Source organism: Nerophis ophidion, linkage group LG06 (assembly GCF_033978795.1).
Source record: "Nerophis ophidion isolate RoL-2023_Sa linkage group LG06, RoL_Noph_v1.0, whole genome shotgun sequence".
In the NCBI taxonomy this organism is placed as follows: domain Eukaryota; kingdom Metazoa; phylum Chordata; class Actinopteri; order Syngnathiformes; family Syngnathidae; genus Nerophis; species Nerophis ophidion.
The window spans coordinates 22,871,582-22,897,535 of NC_084616.1; the positions used below are offsets into that span (position 1 = coordinate 22,871,582).

Consider the following 25,954-nt stretch of genomic DNA (forward strand, 5'->3'; position numbering starts at 1 on the left):
CAAGAAAGCACCGATTTCCCTATTAATTTGAGCGAGGATGAAAGATTTGTGGATGAGGAAAGTTAGAGTGAAGCACAAAAAAAAAAATTTGAAAAGGCGACGGTTACAGGCGGCGTCAGTGAGAGAGTTTCAGATGTAATTACACACATTTACTAGGATAATTCTGGAAAATCCCTTATCTGCTTATTGTGTTAATAGTATTTTAGTTAGATTATGAAGTCATACCTGAAAGTCGGATGGCTGCGGTGAACGCCAGTGTCTCTGAGAGAAGCCGAGGAGCCAAGATCACAGCTGCCTTTTTGAGCTGCAGGATGATGTCGCGTAATCCACTCAAGTCTCCGGTAAGAGCCGACTTAATATCACAATTTTCCCATCCAAAAACCTGCTGGTTGACGTAGAGAAACATGTTCGCTTGACCGCTCTGTGTTAAAGCTTCACAACAAACAAAGAAACACCGGCTGTGTTTCTGTGCTAAAGGCAGCTGCAATCCACCGCTTTCCACCAACAGCATTCTTATTTATAGTCTACATTATTAATTGAACAAATTGCAAAAGATTCAGCAACACAGATGTCCAAAATACTGTGTAATTGCGCGATGAAAAGAGACGACTTTTAGCCGTAAGTGGTGCTGGGTTAATATGTCCCCTCCAACCAATAACGTCACAAACACGCGTCATCAGTCCGTGACGTTTTCAACAGGAAACTCCGCGGGAAATTAAAAATTGTAATTTAGTAAACTAAACCGGCCGTATTGGCATGTGTTGCAATGTTAATATTTCATCATTGATATATAAACTATCAGACTGTGTGGTCGGTAGTAGTGGGTTTCAGTAGGCCTTTGCCGTATTGTACATTTCTCTTCATACAGTTCTGTGTTACAGAGTGCTGACACAAAGTGAAAGTGAAAGACACATGTACAGTCTGACATGTTTCTGTTTGGCTCAGGCACTCCAGGTGAGTGATCATTACCCCGTCGAGGTCCTGCTGAGGAACGCAGCGTCAAAAGTGTCCTTCAGCCTCTCAGTCATCTCGCTGCTACTCTTCATCTCCAGGTGAAACCAGCCTGAACTGGACTGGACTCCTGTGGCACACAGGTGGTGTCGTATCTAGACTTCAATTATGCAAAAGTCCCTTGTGCATTCACTTTAAGGCTACAACTAGGCCTAGGCGATGAATCAGTTTTATTGATTAACTCAAGCTTTTTTTTGTTTGGGCAGAGAATCTACATTTTTTTTAAAAACTATCTTTTTTTTCTTGTTCTAGCATACTTTTTGCCCACAGGAGCTTTCTCTCCCTTCATCCCCACAGTGAGTTCAAACCCCGGCCGAGTCATACCAAAGACTGTAAAAATGGGACCCATTACCTCCCTGCTTGACACTCAGCATCCAAGGTTGGAATTGGGGGTTAAATCACCAAAAATGATTCACGGGCGCGGCCACCGCTGCCGCCCACTGCTCCCCTCACCTCCCAAGGGGTGAACAAGGGGATGGGTCAAATGCAGAGGACAAATTTCACCACACTTTTTATTGATTGATTGAAACTTTTATTAGTAGATTGCACAGTACAGTAAATATTCCGTACAATAAATGGTAACACCCAAATCAATTTTTCAACTTTTTTAAGTCGGGGCCCACATTAAATAATTCATGGTACTTTAACATTAACTTAATCTCCTTAGCGCACATTCACAAACAGCAACAACATGGCTAATGCTAACACCAACGAGTTCCAAAGGAAGGAAACTACTCCATATTTTTGGGATTATAAATCGCTCCGGAGTATACGTTGCACCGGCCGAAAATGCATAATAAAGAAGGACAAAAACATATATACGTCACACTGGAGTATAAGTCGCATTTTTGGGGGAAATTTATTTGATAAAATCCACCACTAAGAATAGACATTTGAAAGGCAATTTAAAATAAATAAAGAATAGTGAAGAACAGGCTGAATAAGTGACCGTTATGTGACGCATAAATAACCAACTGAGAAGGTGCCTGGTATGTTAGCGTAACATATTATGGTAAGAGTCATTCAAATAACTATAACATATAGAACATGCTATACGTCAGGAGTGTCAAACTCAAATATAGAGTGGGCCAAAATTCTAAACTGAACAAAGCCGCGGGCCAAAGTTAAACAACTTAACCTTTTAATAGGGACCCAAACAAGTTTTGCATTGAATATTGAACAAGCAAGGCTTATATAACTTCATAGTGACATGCAAAATCGAGTTTTGTTGGTAGCGGGGGTGTATATTGTAGCGTCCCGTTAGTGCTGCAAGGGATTCTGGGTATATGTTCGGTTGTGTTTATGTTGTGTTACGGTGCGGATGTTCTCCCGAAATGTGTTTGTCACTCTTGTTTGGTGTGGGTTCACTGTGTGGCGCATATTTGTAACAGTGTTAAAGTTGTTTATACGGCCACCCCCAGTGTGACCTGTATGGCTGTTGAACAAGTATGCCTTGCATTCACTTGTGTGTAGAAGCCGCATATATTACGTAACTGGGCCGGCACGCTGTTTGTATAGAGGAAAAGCGGACGTGACGACAGGTTGTAGAGGACGCTAAAAGCAGTACCTTTAAGGCACGCCCCCAAAATTGTTGTCCGAGTGGAAATTCGGGAAAATGGTTGCCCCGGGAGATTTTCAGGGGGGGCACTGGAATTCGGGAGTCTCCTGGGAAAATCGGGAGGGTTGGCAAGTATGAGAATTAGCGTTGAATGTGGTGATACGGCGACACCGCCACTGTATAGTACCGGCAGGTCAGCTCTAATGTTAATTTACTATTGCTTCAAGGGCCAAATTAAATTACACGGCCCGTGGGCCAGAGTTTGACACCCATGCTATACGTTTACCAAATAATGTGTCACTGCTAATCGATAAATCCGATGAAATCTTCTTCCTCGATGTCGCTTCCAAACAACTCTGCCAACTCCAAAGGTATGCGCCGCTTCCTCTTGTCGTTTTCTGCTGCATATTTCACTACAGCCAGCTTGTAATCTACTAGAGTTCCTTTTCGGTGCCATTTTTGTTCAGCCCTTCTCAGTTTTTATAAATTACCGCCAACGTTGAAATGATCCATTTGAATACCATATAGCAGATAGCATCCCATGACCCACAATGCACTTCTGCCATGACCCTCCCCCGCCGAATTCTTATTGGTTGACGTGTGTGTGACGAGTGCTGACATGTTCTTCGTCTCTTCCACGAATGAGATAAATAATATTATTTGATATTTTACGGTAATGTGTTAAAGGGGAACATTATCACAATTTCTGAAGGGTTAAAACCCCAAAAATCAGTTCCCAGTGGCTTATTTTATTTTTCAAAGTTTTTCTCAAAATTTTACCCATCACGCAATATCCCGAAAAACGGCCTCAAAGTGCCTGATTTACACCATCGCTATATCCACCCATCTATTGTCCTGTGACGTCACTGCGTAAAGCCAGCAAAAATAAAACATGGCAGATAGCACAGAAAGGTATAGCATAGTAGCTCGGATTCAGACTCGGATTTCAGCGCCGTAAGCGATTCAACAGATTACGCATGTATTGAAACGGATGGTTGGAGTATGGAGGCAGGTACCGAAAACGAAATTAAAGAAGAAACAGAAGCTTTTGAGCCATATCACGACAGACAGCTGCACGGGAGGAAGCGAGAACGAACTCGGCGATCGCCTTCTAACCTACGGGGAGGCGTTCGCGTGGCATCCTGACCAGATGCCCGAACCACCTCATCTGGCTCCTCTCGATGTGGAGGAGCAGCAGCTTTACTTTGAGTTCCTCCCGGATGGCAGAGCTTCTCACTCTATCGCTAAGGGAGAGCCCCGCTACACGGCGGAGGAAACTCATTTCGGCCGCTTGTACCCGTGATCTTGTCCTTTCGGTCATGACCCAAAGCTCATGACCATAGGTGAGGATGGGAACGTAGATCGACCGGTAAATTGAAAGCTTTGCCTTCCGGCTCAGCTCCTTCTTCACCACATCGGATCGGTACAACGTCCGCATTACTGAAGACGCCGCACCGATCCGCCTGTCGATCTCACGATCCACTCTTCCCTCACTCGTGAACAAGACTCCTAGGTACTTGAACTCCTCTACTTGGGGCAGGGTCTCCTCCCCAACCCGGAGATGGCATTCCACCCTTTTCCGGGCGAGAACCATGGACTCGGACTTGGAGGTGCTGATTCTCATTCCGGTTGCTTCACACTCGGCTGCGAACCAATCCAGTGAGATCTGAAGATCCCGGCCAGATGAAGCCATCAGGACCACATCATCTGCAAAAAGCAGAGACCTAATCCCGCGGCCACCAAACCGGAACCCCTCAACGCCTTGACTGCGCCTAGAAATTCTGTCCATAAAAGTTATGAACAGAATCGGTGACAAAGGACAGCCTTGGCGGAGTCCAACCCTCACTGGAAATGTGTTCGACTTACTGCCGGCAATGCGGACCAAGCTCTGAAACTAATCATACAGGGAGCGGACCACCACAATAAGACAGTCCGATACCCCAGGTGACTCTAAATGTCATTAACTGTTAGGCCAGGGGTAGGGAACCTATGGCTCTAGAGCCAGATGTGGCTCTTTTGATGACTGCACCTGGCTCTCAGATAAATCTTAGTTGACATTGCTTAACACAATAAGTAATGAATAATTCCGCCAGTAATCACAGTGTCAAAAATAACGTTCAAAATATAAAACATTCTCATGCATTTTAATGCATCCATCCAGTTTCTGCCGCACCCGTTCAAGAAGTCGCATTAATAGTAAGAAGTATGTTATTTATTGTTGGTTGGCTTCAGAATAACAATGTTATTAAAAAGAATATGATACTTATTATACCCGAAAAATGTTGGTCTTACTTAAAAGTGCACGCATTTAGTTGTATTCAGTCTTACAAAAAAATATTATATGGCTCTCATGGAAATACTGTTTAAAACATTTGGCTTGTATGGCTCTCTCAGCCAAAAAGGTTCCCGACCCCTGTGTTAGGCCATGGAAAAAAATGGGACTCAGGTGGAGAAGGGGGACAATTGACACAGGCTTTACTTCAGCAGTTTTCTTATAACTCTTTAGACAAACTCTATACTTGACACACTAGACTAGCAGGGGTCTCAAACTCAATTTACCTGGGGGCCACTGGATGCAGAATCTGGGTGAGGCTGGGCCACAAGAAAAGATTTCTTGAAAAAATGTTTGCATACTCAGCATGTCTAGTTGTATAATGACGTTTCAAATTGTATCCCTTGTGCGCCGCAACTTTCTCTGTGCAAATAAGACACGTCGGTGCCCCTGTGCTCAACTAAGAAATATTGCATCTCCCACTTTTCCTGGAATTGTCTCTGCTCATCAGTAACATTTCTCTTAACTGCAGGCTTTGAAAAAGACATGTTTGGGGTTGTGCAATATATTTGTATTTAGCTGACGCACGGAGAATGTTATTTCCGCGATGTGTCGTTCTGCTTTTCCTCCCTACAGCAACACGGCGGTCGTCTGATAGTAGTTGGGAAAGTACCGGGATAGCGAGCGCAAAAAAGTGACGTCTCCCGGAGTCATATAGAAATATATGTAGTGTTCATCGTGTGAGGAAATGCAAGTTAAACAATAAAAAAAAACATAACGGTTTTGAATTGGTCCAGGTTATCAGGGACTGTTATTACTGACGGACAGGTGTCGTGGTGTGACTGCAGACAGGCACGTAAGAAAACCCTCGTCTCCATGGCAACCTCTGTCGCTTTCAGTCATTTTCCGCTTTTCCACTAACGCAGAGGTAGGCAACCCAGAACGTTGAAAGAGCCATTTTGGACACAAATAACACAACGTTGTCAAGCGTCATTCATATAAAACTCGCGGGCCGCACTAACATTAAACTTTCATATTAGGTGGGGGCCGAAAAATAACGTCTCGCGGGCCGCGTGTCTGAGACCCCTGCACTACAGTAACAAAAGATACATAGCGTAGGGCATAAAACAATAAACGGAAAATCACTCCATGGGGAGGAAAAAGGCAATAGCGAACTTTTAAACTGATCTAATAACGAAAAAACAACAATCTATGATAAACTACACAAAAGGAAAATCATTCATGCAGAGGAGGAGACAAGAAGCTATAAACAGAAAGTACGCTATAAAGAGCTAAGAGAACTACAAACTAAAGCGCTCCAAGAGGAGGAAAAAAGGAAGGCAAAGCACTTTGAAATTAGCACAAAAAAACTGACCAAAAAAACTTTGGCAAATCAAAATCACTTCGGGGTGTAACAGCACGGTTTAGAGGTAACAGTTCGGTTCCTTTTCAGTTCGGTTACAGTAAGAAAACAACAAAATATACATTTTTTGCGTTATTTATTTACCAAATTTGTAAACAATGGCATAACATACATATATACAGAGGGTCCATTGCCAAGGTTAATGTGGTCAACATATGTAAAATACAGGCTCAGAATGGTTTCTTAACAACACCTTTCTACATATAAAGTGCTTTTTTTGATTGATTGATAGAGACTTTTATTAGTAGATTGCACAGTACAGTACATATTCCGTACAATTGACCACTGATAGCAAAGACCCCAATAAGTTTTTCAACTTGTTTAAGTCGGGGTCCATGATCATCAACATTAAACTGACTCAAGTTGTTGCTATTAAGAGGATATATGGGGTCATTGTTCTTCCACTATAGAAGTGGGTCAAAATCTTGTTTTTAATGCAATACAGCAATCCCCCGCGACCCCGAACGGGACAAGTGGATAGAAATGGATGGATGGATGGTCTTAAAGGGGAACATTATCACCAGACCTATGTCAGCGTCAATATATACCTTGATGTTGCAGAAAAAAGACCATTTATTTTTTAACCGATTTCCGAACTCTAAATGGGTGAATTTTGGCGAATTAAACGCCTTTCTATTATTCGCTCTCGTAGGTAGTCAATCCGCCATTTTCTCAAACACATTACAAACACCAAGTCAAATCAGCTCTGTTATTTTCCGTTTTTTCGACTGTTTTCCGTACCTTGGAGACATCATCCCTCGTCTGTGTGTTGTCGGAGGGTGTAACAACACGATCAGGGACGGATTCAAGTTGATTTATGAGGAGTGTGCATCGATTAGCACGGCATGCTAATCGATGCTAACATGCTATTTAGGCTAGCTGTATGTACATTTGTAGCTATATTTGCATCCAGCCTTTCCCTCCACCCACATTTAATGCCAAACAAACACTTACCAATCGACAGATTTAAGTTGCTCCAGTGTCAAAAGATGTGAAAGTCCCTCGTTTGGTCTGCACATTTTACCGGCGATGCTAAGCCAGACATGACACAGAGTTGTGTGGATATCCTGCGACAATCAAAGCAGATATATTTCCAACGATAAAGTCAACAAAATCACCAAGGTGAGTTTTGCTGATATTTTTGACCTATGTGCTAATCAGACATATTTGGTCGCGGCATGACTGCCAGCTAATTGATGCTAACATGCTATTTAGGCTTGCTGTATGTACATTTGTAGCTATATTTGCGTCCAGCCTTTCCATCCACCCACATTTAATGCCAAACAAACACTTACCAATCGACGGATTTAAATTGCTCCAGTGGTCTGGTCAAAAGATGCAATCGTTGGTTAGAAGGCGATCACCGAATAGCTTCAGTAGCTATTCGCTCAATAGCTTCAGTTTCTTCTTCAATTTCATTTTCGCTATCTGCCTCCATACTCCAACCATCCGTTTCAATACATGCGTAATCTGTTGAATCGCTTAAACCGCTGAAATCCGAGTCTGAATCCGAGCTAATGTCGCTATATCTTGCTGTGCTATCCGCCATGTTGGCATCACTAGATAAGGTCACAGGAAAATGGACGGTGGATTTACAGATAGCGAAAATCAGACACTTTAAAGCCTTTTTTCTGGATATTAGATGATGGGTAAAATTTTGAAAAAAACTTCGAAAAATAAAATAAGCCGCTGGGAACTGATTTTTATTGGTTTTAACCCTCCTGAAATTGTGATAATGTTCCCCTTTAAATGTGCTGCTATAAAACGTTTGTTATTGCTGTAGCCCTGCCTGACTCGCCGAGGAGAGGCTGCTTGAATGCGGAGGTGCCGCTTCAAAGGGGTTAGCATGTTTGACGTGTTGGCCGAAGCGTACCCTAGTGCTGCTCAACAATGTCGGCAAACCTCCGTCTTCCATTGTCGTATCGCACCGCGCAGCCAAAGTGTTCCCAAACGGGAGATGTTAACGAGGCAGGAGGGTCTTCCGGCTCTGGCTTTTGCATGTTGTCCTAGCCCAGTCGCTGCTAGCCTACCGTGTGTTGTGCCTCGCTCTGCATTGTTTACACAACCTGCGGTGCGCTACCCAATATGTCCGTGTGGAAACTCGTTCGGTGCACCTCCGAACTGAACCCCCGTACCAAAACACTTCAATACGAATACACGTACCATTACACCCCTAAAATCACTCTTTCTCAGAGGGTACAAAGAAATCAAGGAATAAGGCGAGGCAATACTTGACGAGACTGCGGAAGACAGCTGGAGGTACATAACGAAACTATATACACTTGAGGGAGGGTGCCACAGGTGAGCGCAATCAGGAGAGACATCAGACCAGTGACACAGGAGGAAGGGCAAGTGGCCTGAAACGAGAAGAGGATTAGATTTTCAAAATAAGACAGGAAGTTTGCCAGACAACCCAAAAACAAGACTTCCCTCACCACGGTGTGACATTAACGGGTTCTCTTTATGTATTTTTTGCTCTTGAAAAATAATAGTTCCGATAATAATAGCTTTTGAGTAACGGGTGGATACATAACTACTTGGAACGCCCCCTTCTATCGCCAGACTCGTTATGTCCTGGTGTGACGTCATCTACAGAAATAGAGGCCATTTCCCCCCGCATAGACAGTGTGAATTAATGTTTTTGTTCTCCTGGTCTATGATTACTTCAAAACTGATGTAGTAAACATTGTGAGTACAAAAGAAATGTAAAATAATCGCCATTTCTGCTCCTCCATAGACACACAGCCTGTGTTTCCTCATGCTCGTCCAGCATTTCCCTGCTCATCTTGCAGAAAACATCAGTAGCAGAGGATGCAAAATAGAATAATAGCGGCGTTATTTTTTTTTACGTCTGGTTCCTTCAAACTGCGTGAAAATAACGTGATTGGGGATGAAGATACTAGCAAAACCAAAACTAACAATTTGAAATTGCCTCCAGTCTTCTGTGGATGACGTCAGCAGGCCGATGCAGGCCCCGCCCACATTCTGCAGCTGAAAGTGGGCGTTCCAAAATGTGCTGAAACTCGTTAGAAAACTCTTTGGGTGGAGTTTTACCTGTAGACATCCTTTTTAGATTCAGAACTACAAACCCCGTTTCCATATGAGTTGGGAAATTGTGTTGGATGTAATTATAAACGGAATACAATGATTTGCAAATCTCTTTCAACCCATATTCAGTTGAATGCAAAAGAAAAACAAGATATTTGATGTTCAAACTCATAAACGCAATTTTTTTTTGCAAATTATAATTAACTTATAATTTCAAGGCTGCAACACGTGCCAAAGTAGTTGGGAAAGGGCATGTTCACCACTGTGTTACATCACATTTTCTTTTAACAACACTCAATAAACGTTTGGGAACTGAGGAAACTAATTGTTGAAGCTTTGAAAGTGGAATTCTTTCCCATTCTTGTTTTATGTAGAGCTTTATTCGTTCAACAGTCCGGGGTCTCCGCTGTCGTATTTTACGCTTCATAATGTGCCACACATTTTCCATGTGAGACAGGTCTGGACTGCAGGAAGGCCAGGAAAGTACCAGCACTCTTTTACTACGAAAACACGCTGTAGTAACACGTGGTTTGGCATTGTATTGCTGAAATAAGCAGGGGCGTCCATGACAACGTTGCTTGGATGACAACATATGTTGCTCCAAAACCTGTATGGACCATTCAGCATTAATTGTGCCTTCACAGATGTGTAAGTTACCCATGCCTTGGGCACTAATACACCCCCATACCATCACAGATGCTGGTTTTTGAACTTTGCTCCTATAACAATCCGGATGGTTATTTTCCTTTTTGTTCCGGAGGACACCACGTCCACAGTTTCCAAATATAATTTGAAATGTGAACTCGTCCGAAAACAGAACACTTTTCTACTTTGCATCAGTCCATCTTAGATGAGCTCGGGCCCAGCGAAGCCAGGAGCATTCCTTCATGTTGTTGATAAATGGCTTTTGCTTTGCTTGGCAGAGTTTTAACTTGCACTTACAGATGTAACGACCAACTGCCGTTACTGACGGTGGTTTTATGAAGTGTTCTTGAGCCCATGTGGTGATATCCTTTACACACTAAAGTCGGTTTTTGATGCAGTACCGCCTGAGGGATCAAAGGTCCTTAATATCATCGCTTACGTGCAGTGATTTCTCCAGATTCTATGAACCTTTTGATGATTTTACGGACCGTAGATGGTAAAATCCCTAAATTCCTTGCAATAGCTCGTTGAGAAATGTTGTTCTAAAACTGTTCGACAATTTGCTTAAAAATTGGTGACCCTCGCCCCATCCTTGTTTGTGAATTACTTAGCATTTCATGGAAGCTGCTTTTATACCCAATCATGGCACCCACTTGTTCCCAATTAGCCTGCACACCTGTGGGATGTTCCAAATAAGTGTTTGATGAGCATTCCTCAACTTTATCAGTATTTATTTTGCCCCCTTTCCCAACTTTTTTGTCACGTGTTGCTGGCATCAAATTCCAAAGTTAATGATTATTTGCGAAAAAAAAAAAAATGTTAATCAGTTTTAACATCAAATATGTTGTCTTTGTAGCATAGTCAACTGAATATGGGTTGAAAATGATTGGAAAATCATTGTATTCCGTTTATATTTACATCTAACACAATTTTCCAACTCATATGGAAACGGGGTTTGTATGAAATAAGTGCCAATTTTGGGCACTTTTGTTCGCATTATAATAATACCAATGTAGGAGTTTAGTTCTTTGCATGCAATGTGCAACGCTAATATTTTTTTTAAATGTTATTCAAAACAGAAGTTTGTCACCCAGAAAAAAACTCTTAATTTAGCTTTTTTTTTTAAGGTTTTATACAAAGTGTAATTTAAATCAGTCTAAAAAAACAACTTTTTAAAAATGCTTCATGCCATGTATCCTGCATTGTTTGTATCCATCCAACCAACTATTTTTTTTATAAAAAAAACAAAAAAGTCCGAAAAAAAAAATCATGCATCAAATTTTTGGTAAGAAAAAAATATATCAGAAATTCGATTTTTAACCCATATCGCCCAGGCCTGGCTGAAGTCTTTTTTTTTTTTCATGGACATTTCGAGAAGTGACACAGTAATTGGTTTATAAAAATAGTTTTGGTTTGTTTGTACGGTATTAGCTCACTAAAAATAGGAAGTGATGGGTATATCGATACTGAAGCATTATGAAACTCAAGGAGTGATACAGTGTTCAACGATACCTCTGTGTGTGTGTCACTTTAAGAAAAGACCACATGACCGATAGTTACTGTGTCGTTTGACTGAAGGAAGCTTCTTCTGGCTTGTGAGTAACAACTCGTACGGTTGGACGTCAACTTAAAAAAATCCAAAGTGTGGGGTCATTTTTGATCATATATAGCCAAATAAGATACATGTTCTTGGTGTGTATTTCTTAATAATTTCATTATAATTACTTTTGTTAATTATTCATTTTATTTGCAGGTCAAATGTAGTGACTTTTTTAATCCAGCAGATGGTGCCATTATAAAACACCAACATAGTACCAGTGCAGTGTCAATACAGCCAGGGAGTGTGCCACACGCTCACTTAGCCATCACTCAAAGTAAGTTATCTGGTTCAATAAGTCGATTTTTGTCATGACTTATTACAAATGACAATACACGCGTATTTATTGTGTTTTTACCTCACTTTTAAACTGAATGCACTGTTTATCACTTGTCAGCTGTTAGTAATGTTTAACCAAAATGTGTGCGTTATCAATAGTGCTGTCAATTATTTAGTTTAATCTCACTTTAGAATTTTAATTCATCTAGATTAATTGCACTATTTTGCCTATTTAGAAATTACTTTTAAAAAAAGACCCAAATATTTTCATACAAATGCAATTTTATCGTCATAATGTCACACAGGAACTTTTTTTATGTTTACTTGAATGCATGTCATTTCTATGCCAAACACTCTAACTGTTTTATGTTTCTTTTTTCATTTTGAAGAGCGATTGGAGTCTCTTCACTCATCTTTGCACTGATGTATAACAGTACTGTAAAAATAAGTCTGTAGATTTGATGGTAAAAAAAAAAAAAAAGGCCGCTCAGTCGCCAGAATTGTACCGTAAAAATAACAGTGGCACTGTTTTTCTACATCCAGTAATACACTGTAAAAACAACATTCTATGGCAAAAAAAAAAAACTGTTTCAGTAAGTCGGAGTAAAAAACGTTGTAAAATTTACAGTCAAATTCTGCGACTATGATGCCAGTTTTTATTGATAAATCTACTTTTTTTTTTTGCCATGTGATCACTGACCGTATCACCTCCAAAATCTACGACTATGATGCCAGTTTTTATTGTTAATTCTACTTTTTTCTTTTGCCGTGTGATCACTGACCGTATCACCTCCTGTGCTGGCACCTGTCAAAATAAATGACTGGAACATTCTGTGTTTATACATGAATAATGCCTTCATTTTTCTGTGATTAATCACATGCGTTAAGCAACAGTGGTTCTCAAACATTTGGCTCTCCAAGCATTAACATAAGGACCTACATTAGAAAACAGTAGCCTAGTAGGACTAAGTATTCATTAAAAACAAGGCAGGCATATTTAGTTTATTTGGCCATTGCAACATTACACAGTTTGAACAGTAACACTGTTTGAATATTTAATTGGCGTACCACTATGTGGAGCCTGTGTACTAATAGTGGTACACGTACCACAGTTTGAGAATCTCTGATTTAAAAGGGATTAAACCTGATTTTCTTCCATATTGGAGGAGATTGTGGTGCTGAAGGTTCGTTAGCAAAATATTTCAACACAAAAGGAATAAAAGAGACTGTCTCTCTGGTGTTGTCTGATAGCGGTGATATATGATTGCTAAGCTGAAACTTAAAGGAATTGACGGAAGGGCAACACCAGGATTGGAGCCTGAGACTTAATTTGACTCAACACGGGGAGCCTTACCTGGCCCCGACATGGAAAAGATTGACGGATTGATTGATTGCCTGAAGAGAGAAGAGTGTGGCGACAACGTTAGTTTGAAAAAGTTCCACATACCGCTGACGATGTTATTAAAACGCAATTTAGGTGGACATGGCGACTTAAAATGGAGGTAAGTAGTTACAGAATGAAATGCTCTAATATACAGCACCTGTTTTACAGCCATTTTTTTATTCCTCGTTTTTATTGAGATCACAGATGAGCTGACCTTGCAGAATGCCCCGCCTTCTGTCCTATTGACTCTATATCTCCCAAAACTGGTCCTAAAAGGTACGTTGTTATTGTGCAATACTAAGATATTAAAATAATATAGTATGAGAATGAGAATAAATCTAAATGTAAAGTACAGTGTAGAAATGTAGTGTTAATTTTCTAGACTTTCTTTCTGGCAGCACATTGTGTGATTAGAAATGTTTTTTGGGAGACCCTACCAAACAGACAAACAGGTCCTAGGTCAGTGATCAGACAAAGAGCAGCTCAAAGACTTCTATGGAATTACAACAAAATGAACTCAGATTTCCCTTGCCCGGACGTGGGTCACCGGGGCCCCTCTCTGGAGCCAGGCCCGGAGTTGGGGCACGATGGCGAGCGCCTGGTGGCCGGGCCTCTCCCCATGGGGCCCGGCCGGGCACAGCCCGAAGAGGCAACGTGGGTCATCCCTCCAATGGGCTCACCACTCATAGGAGGGGCCATAGAGGTCGGGTGCATTGTGAGCTGGGCGGCAGCCGAAGGCAGGGCACTTGGCGGTCCGATCCTCGGCTACAGAAGCTAGCTCTTGGGACGTGGAACGTCACCTCACTGGGGGGGAAAGAGCCTGAGCTAGTGCGCGAGGTAGAGAAGTTCCGGCTGGATATATACGGCCTCACCTCGACGCACAGCAAGGGCTCTGGAACCAGTTCTCTCGAGAGGGACTGGACTCTCTTCCACTATGGCGTTGCCGGCAGTGGGAGGCGACGGGCTGGGGTGGCAATTCTCGTTGCCCCCCGGCTCAAAGCCTGCACGTTGGAGTTCAACCCAGTGGACGAGAGGGTAGCTTCCCTCCGCCTTCGGGCAGGGGGAAGGGTCCTGACTGTTGTTTGTGCTTACGCACCAAACAGCAGTTCAGAGTACCCACCCTTTTTGGGTACACTCGAGGCAGTACTGGAAAGTGCTCCCCCGGGTGATTCCCTTGTCCTACTGAGGGACTTCAACGCTCATGTTGGCAACGACAGTGAAACCTGGAGAGGCGTGATTGGGAAGAATGGTCGCCCGGATCTAAACCCGAGTGGTGTTTTGTTATTGGACTTTTGTGCTCGTCACGGATTGTCCATAACAAACACCATGTTCAAACATAAGGGTGTCCATATGTGCACTTGGCACCAGGACACCCTAGGCCGCAGTTCCATGATCGACTTTGTAGTTGTGTCATCGGATTTGCGGCCTCATGTTTTGGACACTCGGGTGAAGAGAGGGGCGGAGCTTTCTACCGATCACCACCTGGTGGTGAGTTGGCTGCGATGGTGGGGGAGGATGCCGGACAAACCTGGCAGGCCCAAGCGCATTGTAAGGGTCTGCTGAGAACGTCTGGCAGAATCTCCTGTCAGAGAAAGTTTCAATTCACACCTCCGGGAGAACTTTGAACATGTCACGAGGGAGGTGCGGGACATTGAGTCCGAGTGGACTATGTTCCGAACCTCTATTGTCGAGGCAGCTGATTAGAGCTGTGGCCACAAGGTGGTTGGTGCCTGTCGTGGCGGTAATCCCAGAACCCGTTGGTGGACACCAGCAGTGAGGGATACCTTCAAGGTGGAGAAGGAGTCCTATCGGGTTCTTTTGGCTCATAGGACTCCGGAGGCAGTGGACGGGTACCGACGGGCCAAGCGGTGTGCAGCTTCAGCGGTCGCGGAGGCAAAAACTCGGACATGGGAAGAGTTTGGGGAAGCCATGGAAAATGACTTCCGGACGGCTTCGAAGCGATTCTGGACCACCATCCGCCGCCTCAGGAAGGGGAAGCAGTGCATTATCAACACCGTGTATGGTGCGGATGGTGTTCTGCTGACTTCGACTGCGGATGTTGTGGATCGGTGGAAGGAATACTTCGAAGACCTCTTCAATCCCACCAACACGTCTTCCTTTGAGGAAGCGGTGCCTGGGGAATCTGTGGTGGGCTCTCCTATTTCTGGGGATGAGGTTGCTGAGGTAGTCAAAAAGCTCCTCGGCGGCAGGGCCCCGGGGGTAGATGAGATCCGCCCGGAGTTCCTTAAGGCTCTGGATGCTGTGGGGCTGTCTTGGTTGACAAGACTCTGCAGCATCGCTGGACATCGGGGGCGGTACCTCTGGATTGGCAGACCGGGGTGGTGGTCCCTCTCTTTAAGAAGGGGGACCGGAGGGTGTGTTCCAACTATCGTGGGATCACACTCCTCAGCCTTCCCTGTAAGGTTTATTCAGGTGTACTGGAGAGAAGGCTACGCCGGATAGTCGAACCTCGGATCCAGGAGGAACAGTGTGGTTTTCGTCCTGGTCGTGGAACTGTGGACCAGCTCTATACTCTCGGCAGGGTTCTTGAGGGTGCATGGGAGTTTGCCCAACCAGTCTACATGTGCTTTGTGGACTTGGAAAAGGCATTCGACCGTGTCCCTCGGGAAGTCCTGTGGGGAGTGGTCAGAGAGTATGGGGTACCGGACTGTCTTATTGTGGCGGGCCGCTCCCTGTATGATCAGTGTCAGAGCTTGGTCCGCATTGCTGGCAGTAATTCGGACACGTTTCCAGTGAGGGTTGGACTCCACCAAGGCTGTCCTTTGTCACCGATTCTGTTCATAACTTTTATGGACAGAATTTCTAGGCGCAGCCAAGGCGTTGAGGGGTTCCGGTTTGGTGGCCGCGGGATTGGGTCTCTGCTTTTTGCAGATGATGTGGTCCTGATGGCTTCATCTGGACGGGATCTTCAGCTCTCGCTGGATCGGTTAGCAGCAGAGTGTGAAGCGACCGGAATGAGAATCAGCACCTCCAAGTCCGAGTCCATGGTTCTCGCCCGGAAAAGGGTGGAGTGCCATCTCCGGGTTGGGGAGGAGACCCTGCCCCAAGTGGAGGAGTTCAAGTACCTAGGAGTCTTGTTCACGAGTGGGGGAAGAGTGGATTGTGAGATCGACAGGCGGATCGGTGCGGCGTCTTCAGTAATGCGAACGTTGTATCGATCCGTTGTGGGGAAGAAGGAGCTGAGCCGGAAGGCAAAGCTCTCAATTTACCGATCGATCTACGTTCCCATCCTCACCTATGGTCATGAGCTTTGGGTCATGACCGAAAGGATAAGATCACGGGTACAAGCGGCCGAAATGAGTTTCCTCCGCCGTGTGGCGGGGCTCTCCCTTAGAGATAGGGTGAGAAGCTCTGCCATCCGGGAGGAACTCAAAGTAAAGCCGCTGCTCCTCCACATCGAGAGGAGCCAGATGAGGTGGTTTGGGCATCTGGTCAGGATGCCACCCGAACGCCTCCCTAGGGAGGTGTTTAGGGCACGTCCAGCCGGTAGGAGGCCACGGGGAAGACCCAGGACACGTTGGGAAGACTATGTCTCCCGGCTGGCCTGGGAACGCCTTGGGATCCCCCGGGAAGAGCTAGACGAAGTGGCTGGTGAGAGGGAAGTCTGGGCTTCCCTGCTTAGGCTGCTGCCCCCGCGACCCGACCTCGGATAAGCGGAAGATGATGGATGGATGGATGGAAATGTTTTTTGGCAGTTTTCCTTTTTTTCTTAAAGGATGCTCACATGCCTGGAACTTTGGTGTCTGAGCAAGCAAAAAAACATGTAAAATGTTCCCTCCAGTTTTGTATTTCTGCTCCTTCAATTCGTCATACTTGGGCATCAGAGCGGAAGGCGTCTCCAAGATGTCGCAAAGTTGGCTATATGGTCCTAAATCGCAAAATTTCCAGTGCCCACAGTTCTGCTGGCATCCTCCAATCATTAGTAGAAGCTTCGGGTTACTTTGAACCAGCATCTTCCAATTCGCCGACACACCGGGGCAATCAGCAGATTTTCCTAAAAAAACATTGCACAACCCGCTGTATCATTCCATTAGTTGGCAAAATAGAATGTATTATAAATACCACGTAAAAAAAATAAATGCAGCAGAACAGTGTGAAAACCGTATCATTACTAAAACCTACTCAGTGACCTAGTGTTTAGAGTGTCCCCCCTGAGATCGGTAGGTTGTGAGTTCAAACCCCGGCCAAGACTATAAAAATCGTCTCCAAGATGTCGCAAAGTTGGCTATATGGTCCTAAATCGCAAAATTTCGAGTGCCCACGGTTCTGCTGGCATCCTCCAATCATTGGTGGAAGCTTCGGGTTACTTTGAACCAGCATCTTCCAATTCGCCGACACACCGGGGCAATCAGCAGATTTTCCTAAAAAACATTACATAACCTGCTGTATCATTCAATTAGTTGGCAAAAAAGAATGTATTATAAATGCCACGTTAAAAAAATAACCACAGCAGATCAACAGTGCAAAACCGTATAGTTACTAAAACCTACTCAGTGGCCTAGTGTTTGGAGTGCCCCCCCGTGATCGGTAGGTTGTAAGTTCAAACCCAAGACGAGACTATATAAATTGTCTCCAAGATATCGCAAAGTTGGCTATATAGTCCTAAATCGCTAAATTTTAAGTGCCCACAGTTCTGCTGGCATCCTCCAATCATTCGTGGAAGCTTCGGGTTACTTTGAACCAGCATCTTTCAATTCGCCGACACACCGGGGCAATCAGCGGATTTTCCTAAAAAACATTACACAACCTGCTGTATCATTCAATTAGTTGGCAAAATAGAATGTATTATAAATACCATGTTAAAAAAATAATTACAGCAGAACAGTGCAAAACCGTATAATTACTAAAACCTACTCAGTGACCTAGTGGTTTGAGTATCCGCCCTGAGATCGATAGGTTGTGAGTTCAAACTCCGGCCGAGACTATAAAAATCGTCTCCAAGATGTCGCAAAGTTGGCTATATGGTCCTAAATCGCAAAATTTCGAATGCCCACGGTTCTGCTGGCATCCTCCAATCATTGGTGGAAGCTTCGGGTTACTTTGAACCAGCATCTTCCAATTCGCCGACACACCGGGGCAATCAGCAGATTTTCCTAAAAAAAACATTACACAACCTGCTGTATCATTCAATTAGTTGGCAAAATAGAATGTATTATAAATACCATGTTAAAAAAATAATTACAGCAGAACAGTGCAAAACCGTATAATTGCTAAAACCTACTCAGTGACCTAGTGGTTTGAGTATCCGCTCTGAGATCGGTAGGTTGTGAGTTCAAACACCGGCCGAGACTATAAAAATTGTCTCCAAGATGTCGCAAAGTTGGCTATATAGTCCTAAATCGCAAAATTTCGAGTGCCCACGGTTCTGCTGGCATCCTCCAATCATTGGTGGAAGCTTCGGGTTACTTTGAACCAGCATCTTTCAATTTTCCTAAAAAACATTACACAACCTGCTGTATCATTCCATTAGTTGGCAAAATAGAATGTATTATAAATACCATGTTAAAAAAATAATTGCAGCAGAACAGTGTGAAAACTGTATAATTACTAAAACCTACTCAGTGACCTGGTGGTTTGAGTGTCCGCCCTGAGATCGGTAGGTTGTGAGTTCAAACCCCGGCCGAGACTTCACGAATCGTCTCCAAGATGTCGCAAAGTTGGCTATATGGTCCTAAATCGCAAAATTTCGAGTGCCCACGGTTCTGCTGGCATCCTCCAATCATTGGTGGAAGCTTCGGATTACTTTGAACCAGCATCTTCCAATTCGCCGACACACCGGGGCAATCAGCAGATTTTCCTAAAAAAACATTACACAACCTGCTGTATCATTCAATTAGTTGGCAAAATAGAATGTATTATAAATACCATGTTAAAAAAATAATTACAGCAGAACAGTGCAAAACCGTATAATTGCTAAAACCTACTCAGTGACCTAGTGGTTTGAGTATCCGCTCTGAGATCGGTAGGTTGTGAGTTCAAACACCGGCCGAGACTATAAAAATCGTCTCCAAGATGTCGCAAAGTTGGCTATATAGTCCTAAATCGCAAAATTTCGAGTGCCCACGGTTCTGCTGGCATCCTCCAATCATTGGTGGAAGCTTCGGGTTACTTTGAAACAGCATCTTTCAATTCGCCGACACACCGGGGCAATCAGCAGATTTTCCTAAAAAACATTACACAACCTGCTGTATCATTCAATTAGTTGGCAAAATAGAATGTATTATAAATACCATGTTAAATAAATAAATGCAGCAGAACAATGCGAAACCGTATAATTACTAAAACCTACTCAGTGACCTAGTGGTTAGAGTGTCCCCCCCTGAGAACGGTAGGTTGTGAGTTCAAACCCTGGCGAGTCATATCAAAGACTAATAAAAATGGGACCCATTACCTCCCTGCTTGACACTCAGCATCAAGGGTTGGAATTGGGGGTTAAATCACCAAAAAATGATTCCCCGGGCGTGGCCACCGCTCCCACTGCTCCCCTCACCTCCCAGGGGGTGAACAGGGAGATGGGTCAAATGCAGAGGACAAATTTCACCACACCTCATGGGTGTGTGACAATCATTGTTACTTTAACTTCAATTATAATATAACAATACATTAAAAACATGGTTTTACTCGGAGCAAATCTGATTGGTCAAACATTAATTGGGATAATTGGTAATTTCCTCATTTGACTAGAACGAAGGTAAACAAAGTATGACTTGAAAAATGTTCCTTCAGGATGTTTCAGCTGACCAGCCAGTCTTGGGTGCAGCTGGGACAGGCGCCAGCGACTCCAAAAGGGACAAACGGTAGAAATGGATGGACGGTTGTCTCTCGCCATGACACTGTGCATGTGTTCAGTGAGTTTTTGTAACTTGCAGAAAGTGAAGGGTGTTGACGCACGGAGCAGACGACAAGTCCCAGCGCTTACTTGACATTCTCTTCCTTTTTTGGGACTTCAGCTCGTCAAGGGCAGAAGAGCAACAAGGGAGAAGACGTCAAAAATCGGTGCTTCGGTGTTGATGACAATCGTCTCCCTGGCGTTTGCTGAAGAAAATAATTCTGAAGATGAAGCATTTAAGTTTGACTACCACAAACTGCGTGTCGGAGGTCTGATTTTGGCAGCTGTCCTTTGTCTCATTGGCATTACCATCCTGCAGGTGTAAGTTCCAGCAGGACAAAAGGAGGAGGACAGGAAGCAATACTCAGGCAATGCTTGCCGACCGCGGTCATGCCTGTGATTGCTAGAAGTTGACAAGAATACAATGACTCGCAGAAGTCAGATTCTGAGGAAGCAGCAGCATTTGAGACCTAAGCATAAGGTTTTTCATTGTTAAAGGAAACAACAGGAAGTTGTAAGATGTGGCGGTCTTTCGTGATTTATTTGTACCTGACAACTGCCCACTCTTCCATACACAGTTGGACACGAACACCCTTGTACACACACGTAATATTAATCCATGTCATTCAAGTCAACCTTTTCCACAAACATAGTAGCAAAAATCATTTAAATAGGTTGTGTCAAATTTATCGCACCACTATTCGTAGTTGTGTCTTTGTGTATAGAAAAAATGTTGAGCTAGACGTAAGTTACTGCAAGCAGCTTAACAATGTGCATATATTCATGTCAAGTATAGTAGCCATACATGTTAAGAATGAATAATTTATGATCGTTTTAGCTTCATTGAGCACTATGGTGGATGCTGGGGTTTAAAGGGGAACATTATCACCAGACCTATGTAAGCGTCAATATATACCTTGATGTTGCAGAAAAAAGACCATATGTTTTTTTAACCGATTTCCGAACTCTAATTAGGGTGAATTTGGCGATTGAAACGCCGTTCAATTGTTCGTTGTCGGAGCAATGACCTTTCACCCGTGACGTCACAACAGGAAGCAATTCGCCATTTTCTCAAACACATTAAACACACCAAGTCAAATCAGCTCTGTTGTTTTCCGTTTTTTCGACTGTTTTCCGTTCTCTGGAGACATCATGCCTCGTCGATGGGTCTAACAACACGAACAGGGACGGTTTCAATTTGACTTACGTGGAATGTACTAATCAGACATATCAATGGTCACGGCATGCTAATCGATGCTAACATGCTATATAGGCTAGCTGTATGTACATATTGCATCATTATGCCTCATTTTTGGCGCTATATTAGCGTCCAGACTTTCCCTGCACCCACATTTAATGCCAGATAAACACATTCAAAATCGACGGATTCAAGTTGCACCAGTGGTCAAAAGATGCGAAAGTCCCTCGATTGTTCTGCACACTTTACAGACGACAGTTATACTACGACAGAGATGGCAAGAATGTGTGGATATCCTGCGACACTCAAAGCAGATGCATTTCCAACGATAAAGTCAACAAAATCACAAAGGTGAGTTTTGTTGATGTTATTGACTTATGTGCTAATCAGACATATTTGCTCACGGCATGACTGCAAGCTAATCGATGCTAACATGCTATTTAGGCTAGCTGTATGTACATATTGCATCATTATGCCTCATTTGTAGCTATATTTGCATCCAGCCTTTCTCTCCACCCACAATTAATGCCAAACAAACACATACCAATCGACGGATTCAAGTTGCACCAGTGGTCAAAAGATGCGAAAGTCCCTCGATTGTTCTGCACACTTTACAGACAGCTATGCTACGACAGAGATGGCAAGAATCTGTGGATATCCTGCGACACTCAAAGCAGATGCATTTCCAACGATAAAGTCAACAAAATCACAAAGGTGAGTTTTGTTGATGTTATTGACTTATGTAATAATCAGACATATTTGCTCACGGCATGACTGCAAGCTAATTAAATGGGTTGTACTTGTATAGCGCTTTTCTACCTTCAAGGTACTCAAAGCGCTTTGACAATACTTCCACATTTACCCATTCACACACACATTCACACACTGATGGCGGAAGCTGCCATGCAAGGCGCCAACCAGCACCCATCAGGAGCAAGGGTGAAGTGTCTTGCTCAGGACACAACGGACGTGACGAGGTTGGTTCTAGGTGGGATTTGAACCAGTGACCCTCGCGTTGCGCACGGCCACTCTCCCACTGCGCCACTTGCTAACATACTATTTAGGCTAGCTGTATGTACATATTGCATCATTATGCCTCATTTGTATCTATATTTGCATCCAGCCTTTCCCTCCACCCACATTTAATGCCAAACAAACACATACCAATCGACGGATTCAGGTTGCACCAGTGGTCAAAAGATGCAATCGTTGGTTAGAAGCCGATTGCTGAGTTCGTCCTCGTTGCCGCTGTCTGTCATGATATGGCTCAATAGCTTCAGTTTCTTCTTCAATTTCGTTTTCGCTATCTGCTTCCACACTCCAACCATCCATTTCAATACATGCGTAATCTGTTGAATCGCTTAAACTGCTGAAATCAGAGTCTGAATCCAAGCTAATGTCGCTATATCTTGCTGTTCTATCCGCCATGTTTGTTTGTATTGGCATCACGCAATGACGTCACAGGAAAATGGACGGGTGTATATAGCGATGGTGAAAATCAGGCACTTTGAAGCAGTTTTTCGGGATATTGCGTGATGGGTAAAATTTTGAAAAAAACTTTGAAAAATAAAACAAGCCACTGGGAACTGATTTGCAAGGGAGTAGGTTTGATTTTGAGATTGGTGGGGACACAAAAGTGCTCCAAGGCAGCACTCTGAAAGTTTACTTTTTTTTTTTTACATTAGCAATAATAATTTCACGTCATGCAGATGTTATAGGGTAAAGCAACTAAAATGAAAGCAAAGGAGAAAACTTGGAAGAGTTTTCATCTTTACTCTTTAGTGTAGGGCTGTAGTGCAACTGTGCATCATACTGTCAATTAACATAGCCTACTGTCTATCAACAACATCAGAAATACATTCATGCAATACAACATTGTAAATAAACATAAATGAACTGTAATAATCTTTTCCCCAACTTGTGTTTAAATCACTCACATTTTTTCCCTTCAACTACTTCTTTCTATTGCTGCTTTTGTACTGTAAATATATTTGTCACTAATACTCAAATACAAGCAGATTAGTGTCCACTGGTTGTTCCTATTTGAAAGAGCCAAACACATGCCTCCGCCGGTCTGTCACAGAAATGAACTGCTGGCCAAAAATATGTTGAGGACAATGACCATAGAGCTTGATGGTACAGTTACTGCCTGAGCAAAAAGGCTTTTACTAAATATGAATATTACTTCATATTAATGAATTATATTTTAGCATTGTAAAATCACATGATCATCTAGTGAGGGTTTATTGTATTTCCACCACTTTGGTATTTTCAAACTGTTGCTCACTTCTTCACAAATACATGAAATTAAAAAATAATTAAAAAAATAAAACGAAAGGTGAAATCCGGCGATCTGATTGGCTGTTAACGGTGGTTTAAATATTCTAAAGCCTTATCACAGCGCAGGCTATCACTCCGCCTCAGGCACGCATGACTGGTATGAATGGAAGTTGTTGTCACATATCCATGACAACGGACTGTTGCAGTCCGTAGTAAAAGACAGCTGATGTTTTTACGATGTTAAAAGACGGAGACTAAAGTAGTTGAATTCACATGTTTAAGGTTAACTTTCACCTCCGGGGAGGGTTAACAATGGTAAAGGGGACTGAGCATTGACTTTCACCTGAAAAAAAGCGGAGGAAAAGACGAAATGCAGTGCTAATTTGGAGTTAACGTCTGGATAGGTGGGCCTATTTTTTCCACAGTGAGGCTATTTTATTGGATAGTATGTATTTCTGGTTTAATAAAACTACATTAAATTGATTGAGTATTCCTATTTCATAATGCCTTTATTTGTAACCGTTTTATAAAAGCAATATATCACTCCAGTCCATGGTATATGCTCATTATTGCACTCTAAAGGGCGTGACTGGAGTGATATAATGTTGAATTATTCAATATTGTTGAGCCTCTATACACCCTTGAAGTAACTTACAGTTTGACTCCTAAAGAAGTCTCTTATATCCAGTTTTCTTTTCATTGACATCCTTCAAAACCTACAGCACACACGCACGCAAACAGACACAAACACAATGTCAATCACAGCACTGATATTAAAATCCATCTAGCTACCGTGTGCCAGGAACAACAAATGCCGAACATGTTGACAATTTAAACTTACTTACACTTACTTACAACTTACACTTACTTACAAGTTAGAACTTACACCAAGTTGCACTTGTCACGCCAAATTTCTTCCCTCTACAATAACCTTCCACCCATTTACTTCCGGGGTCATGATTAATATAGTCGTTTTGTTAACGCTATATTATAAAAATATAACGCTATATTATAAAATTACAGACGTTTTTTTAACATTATATTATAAAAAATACAAATAAAAAAACAATTTACAAACACAAACTATCGGATGACGCATTTACTTCTGGGTTTACATTTCCTCATGTAATTCCCATAGCTTGTGTTTGTGAACAGTTTTTTTTAATTTGATCTATTTTTTTTATAATATAGCGTTAACAAAATGTCTGTATTTTTACAATACAGCGTTATATTTTTATAATATAGCGTTAACAAAACGTCTGTATTAATCATGACCACGGAAGTAAAGGGAGGGGGGAAGAATTTTGGCGTTACACACTACCTCTCGTCCACTCGCTAGCAACTAGCATGTAGGCTAGCTTTTACAAGCAGGAGTGACAGCAAGGACAGCCAATCACACGTAAGTTTGCATGAGAGTGGCAACCAATCAGGGAGCGATATTTAGGTTAGAGGCGGGACCGACATTTAACCCTTTCTGTGCCATAATCATTGACTAAACATTACGGTTAGCGCTATTGATAGTGACTACACTACACAGTAGCGGCTGGATATTGGTAGGGACGTGTCCCTGGTGTCCCTGGTGTCCCTGGTGTCCCTGGCGTCCCTACCCAATTCTACGCCCTTGCTGATTTGTATTGGGTTTAACCCTTCTGAAATTGTGATCATGTTCCCCTTTAAACACACAAAATCTCTCTCATGTTTCTGTTATTAAAGAATCATTAAAATCACACGCCAAAAAAAAAAAAGAGTCACTTGCAGGAAGTCAGTGGGATTCGCGCCTTTTGGTAGGAGAGGGCAATATCGCAAATTTGGATATCGATACCGATCCGATACCGATACGGAAGTGTCGTCATCTGATGGGGAGGGACTTCGGAGTATCGATACTTTTGAAAAACAAATTTGTACTTTTGCCTTTATTAATTGATTATGATAATAATACAACACAGGACAACGATTTAAGCAAAAAAAAAAAGTTATTACAAAAGTAATATCAATAGCAATAAAGTAATGCAAATAAGGTGCAAACAACTACTGAACCTGGCTTGTCGCCTCAAAACACACAGACACTTAAGGTAAATAACAAAACTCTAGTTATTGAACAAAGTTGTAAACATGAACACAAAACAAAAGAACTGAGAAATTCAATTAAAAAAGTAATAATACCAATTACAATAAAGTAAGTAGTGCAAATGAGGTGAAAACAAATATTGAACTTGGTTAGTCGCCTCACAACACACAAGAACTTAAGTAAAAACGAAAACACTAGTTATTAAACTGTTGTAAAAATGAACACAAAACAAAAGAACTGAGAAATTATTATCGTTATTTTAGTGCAATAAAATAATTTACAGTTTACAACCAAGACATTAAGTCGCACTGGAAACGCACGCGTGTGTGTGCGTGTCCGAG

At 42.7% G+C, this 25,954-nt stretch overlaps 1 protein-coding gene across 1 annotated transcript in view; it reads left to right on the forward strand.

The window, feature by feature from the left end:
• The window catches only part of dnase1l1 (deoxyribonuclease I-like 1), a 45,038-nt gene extending 32,354 nt beyond the window's left edge, over positions 1 to 12,684 (forward strand). The window contains exon 9 of the mRNA XM_061903113.1: positions 946 to 12,684. Coding sequence (XP_061759097.1) covers positions 946 to 1,056 — 111 coding nt within the window. The 3' untranslated portion in view covers positions 1,057 to 12,684. The remainder of the gene's footprint in view (positions 1 to 945) is intronic.
• Positions 12,685 to 25,954: the final 13,270 nt, after the last annotated feature.